The sequence below is a fragment of the Mandrillus leucophaeus genome, unplaced genomic scaffold (genome assembly GCF_000951045.1).
Source record: "Mandrillus leucophaeus isolate KB7577 unplaced genomic scaffold, Mleu.le_1.0 Scaffold41, whole genome shotgun sequence".
Classification (NCBI taxonomy): domain Eukaryota; kingdom Metazoa; phylum Chordata; class Mammalia; order Primates; family Cercopithecidae; genus Mandrillus; species Mandrillus leucophaeus.
Window position 1 is genome coordinate 4,080,219 of NW_012104365.1, and position 3,653 is coordinate 4,083,871.

The window sequence follows — 3,653 nt, forward strand, 5'->3', positions numbered from 1 at the left end:
TCACTTCCATACACATGCACACACTCCCCCAATTCCACACACACTCTCACACACATTTCCACTCACACGCACGAACACTTCCACACACACTCTCATACACACACTTCCAATTCCACACTCTTCCATTCACACACATATTCATTCACACTTCCACACACACTCCAATTCCACACACTACACATTCACATTCACACTCTCACCCACACACACTCTGCCATACACACTTCCACTCACATACACACAAAACCAGAAAACAAGGGAACAAGCTGTCCCGCCTGGGCTGTCCCCTGGGGAGCAGGGGAGAGTGCCTGGGACCGAAAAGCTTTGTAGGGCCTCATGTCGCTTTCCTTGGAACCCACCAATGTGGCATGGGTGCATACCGGCTGCAGCTGGGAATCCGAGGTCCCTGGCCAGACCAAGGGCATAAGCAGGGGGCAGCTGGATGCCTGGGCCAGACCAAGGGCATGAGCAGGGGGCAGCTGGATGCCTGGGCCAGACCAAGGGCATGAGCAGGGGGCAGCTGGATGCCTGGGCCAGACCAAGGGCATGAGCAGGGGGCAGCAGGGGCCAGACCCGGGCCTTGATGGAGGACGATGGAGGCGCAGCTCCTAGACCCAGGCCAGAGGCTGCCTTTGCAGGACATGGTGGGGCCAGCTGGGCTCTCCCCATGGCCCTAGGGGAAGGGCTGTCCACGTCCCCGGGGCGCTTGTTACCCTGGTGCGTCCTCCTGCCCCCTGCCCTACACTGGCCAACCTCACCTGGATCTGCCTCTTCCTGGTGTCCCATCATCCTCTCACTTTTTCTGAAGTTGCTTAACTGATCCAAGCAGAGATGGGAGTGCCCAAGGGATGTGCGGTGAGGTCACCGGACAACTCCTCCATCCCCTGGGCTCTGTGTCCCACCTGTGCAGCACTGGACGAGCCAGTGGCACAAAGACCCTGGTGGAAACATCTGGGGCTCCCTGGTGTGCATCTTGAGTGCCCCCCTGTGTGCTCTTCTGAAGGGTGACCCCAGCCCAGAATGCCCTGATGAGGAGAGGAGGGAGTCAGAGACCGGTTGGGACAGGTGGCCGTCCTCTCCCTGTGCGGCGAGGTGGGCAGATAGCTCAGGATGCTTCATTTACCAGGATGGAAACCTTGCCTGCATCTGAGAGTACACTGGTGGTGCTATCTCCTTCAGGCATGGCTGGATCCAGGAGCCTGATGGCTACCATCAGAACTGGTGTCCCCACCCTGGGCTCAGCCTGCCATCCTCTCAGGCAGCACTTACCCTTGGCATGGCACCTCCAGGCTGACATCCCAGCTCAGACCTGGGGTCCATGAAGGGCCCAAGTATGATCTGACTGATTATGGCCAGGCGATGAGTGATGCCCAGGCGATGAGTGATGCCCAGGTCCCAGTCACATGCCCTATCTGGGGCAAGAGATGGGCTCAGCCTAGTACCAACCTATGGGTAGTTCCCAAAGGAGGATTCAGGGCTGTTCCTAGGATATGTGGTGGATGCTGGGCAGAGCCCTGGCAATGCTCGCACGCCCTCCAAACAGCTTTCCCTTGCTCTGCCTCCTCTGAGCCTCACCAAGCCCCCAGGAAGTTGAGGCTCGAGTGCCTCTGTGGCCTACTTAGGACCTCCATCAGCACCTAGGACCTCCATCAGCAAAGGCCGGGTATAGACCCCTATGGGCTCCAGGTACCACCCCAACTCCCAGCCATCTGCCCAGACTGACCCACACCCACCTCCTGCAGATGCCCTGGGCATTACTGAACCCCTATTTCCCGAAGCCAGCCAGCCGGTGGGAGCATCGGCCAGCATGGTCCTCCCTGGCCCCAGGGATCTCCCAGCCCTGGGGCATGGGACTCCTGGGCAGACTGCCTTCCCCCAGCTTGTGCAGGCTGGCACCAGGCACAGGAGCCCAGCACAGGGCATCTTATCAGCCCCTCCATCTCTTCCCCAGAACAGGCCCAGCCTGCTCGCCCGGCCTGTCACCATGCCTGGCAGGGATGGCATCACCTGGCTGACTGCATGCAACTGCTGAAACCCCATGGGCCCTGCTTGCAGTGCCGCACCCTCCTCACCCAGGACGGCTGCAGAATTTACCAGGTACCCCACAGACCCTGCTTCCTGGGCTGCACCCTCCTCGCCCAGGACGGCTGCAGAATTTACCAGCTACCCCACGGACCCTGCTTCCTGGGCTGCACCCTCCTCGCCCAGGATGGCTGCAGGATTCACCAGGTCCTCCGCACAGTGAAAATGTGAGCTCCTTGCCCCAAGATGATGAAGAATTTCAAGATGGGAATGGTAGAGTGGTAAATTAACCTCAGGTGCCATGGGACAGCACAGGTTGGGTGCTGTGAGCCCTGCATGAAGCTCCTGGTGGGTATAGCTCTGCCTCATGGGTCACCCCTCTCTACCATGACCATGAGGACTGGGCTGGGCATGCAGTGCCCTGCTGTGACCCCTGACGCATAGACCGCCAGCCATCTCCTCCACCCACTCCCTGACCTCCTCTCCCAGGGGTGCAACTGGGGGAGTACACCCATCCCCAGAAGAACCCCAAATCTCTGGCTGGCTGTCTCTTACCCAACTCCCATCCCCAGCTCCAGCTGAGGGCAAGCGGGCTGCTGGGCTCTCCCGAGGAAAACCCATGGTGCCGCCCTCAGGCCCCTGGCAGCTCCTCAACCTGGGCCCCATCTCTGCCCCCATCTTGGCTCCCCAGGCGTATTTAAACTTTGCCCCTCCCACCCCCGTGCCTGGCGGATCCCCTGGCACTGAGGCCCAGCCAGTGGCTCCAGCCAACGCACTTGGCTCCCATAGCAAGTTAAATCTAACCCAGCCCAGCTGTCTCTCCTCCGGCTCCCACCTGCCCCTCCCATTCCCTGCAGGGATGTGCCCACACCCTGCCCACCCTACACAGGCCCTCAGGAAGGGTGCAGAGGTTCCCTAGGGTCCCCCACTTTCCCACGCTAGGAAAGCCCTTTGCCTAGCAGCCTCTGGGGTGAGTGCCCTGCTTCTGGAGGTACCCCAGCGCCCAGGGTGGGGCCAGCAGAGTGCAGCAGGTTTTCAACAGGTATTTCGAGAAGGAGCAGGAACCCACTTCCCATCAGTCAGGGCGCAGCCAGGAAGAGGGAAACTCCAGGGCCAACACTGAAGTGGCCACTGCAGCACCACGCTGGGGCATGGGGTCGGAGCACAGCCCTCGTGCCACAGGCATGCCAGGGAATGTGTACCAGGTGCTCTGTCTTGCATCTGCGGCTGTCGTTCTTCTGAGGCAGGGCAGTTATGGGTCACTTCTGGAGATGGCCACATTTCTGGGCCTGGGATGGTCTAGGCCTGGCTGTGAGGCCATCTCTAACCTGCTCCCGGTAGCCCCATGTTTTGTTTACGCTGGCAATGCACTTAGCTAAAATGCTGCTATCCTACCAAAAGTGACATAGGATGGAGTTCTGGCCAGTGAGATGTGACACACCCAGAAGTGCTGGGTGTGTCTTCAGGGACAGATCCTCAAAGGGAGCTGACTCATCTAGGGGGCAGCACTTTTACTCTTCCTCTTTTCCTTCCTCCTTTCTGGTCAGCTGTGCTTGTGATGGCTGGAGCACCAGCAGCTGTTTTGGGCCAGGAGGTGACACTGAGGCTGGAAGCCAGCACTAGGAGAGTGA

The 3,653-nt window shown here is 59.8% G+C and overlaps 2 protein-coding genes across 2 annotated transcripts in view; one reads left to right on the forward strand and one right to left on the reverse strand.

Moving 5' to 3' along the window:
• Nucleotides 1-786, reverse strand: part of HRH3 (histamine receptor H3) — a 15,610-nt gene extending 14,824 nt beyond the window's left edge. Inside the window, exons 1-2 of the mRNA XM_011992421.1 lie at nucleotides 759-786; nucleotides 381-446 (exon numbers count right to left, since the gene is read on the reverse strand). Of these exons, the coding sequence (XP_011847811.1) occupies nucleotides 381-446; nucleotides 759-786 (94 nt within the window). The remainder of the gene's footprint in view (nucleotides 1-380; nucleotides 447-758) is intronic.
• Nucleotides 787-1,318: 532 nt separating this feature from the next.
• LOC105548405 (putative uncharacterized protein FLJ44790) lies at nucleotides 1,319-3,145 on the forward strand. The gene is given in 3 exon segments (XM_011992422.1): nucleotides 1,319-1,331; nucleotides 2,512-2,697; nucleotides 2,700-3,145. Coding segments are annotated over 3 exon segments (645 nt in total).
• The last annotated feature ends 508 nt before the right edge of the window (nucleotides 3,146-3,653 follow it).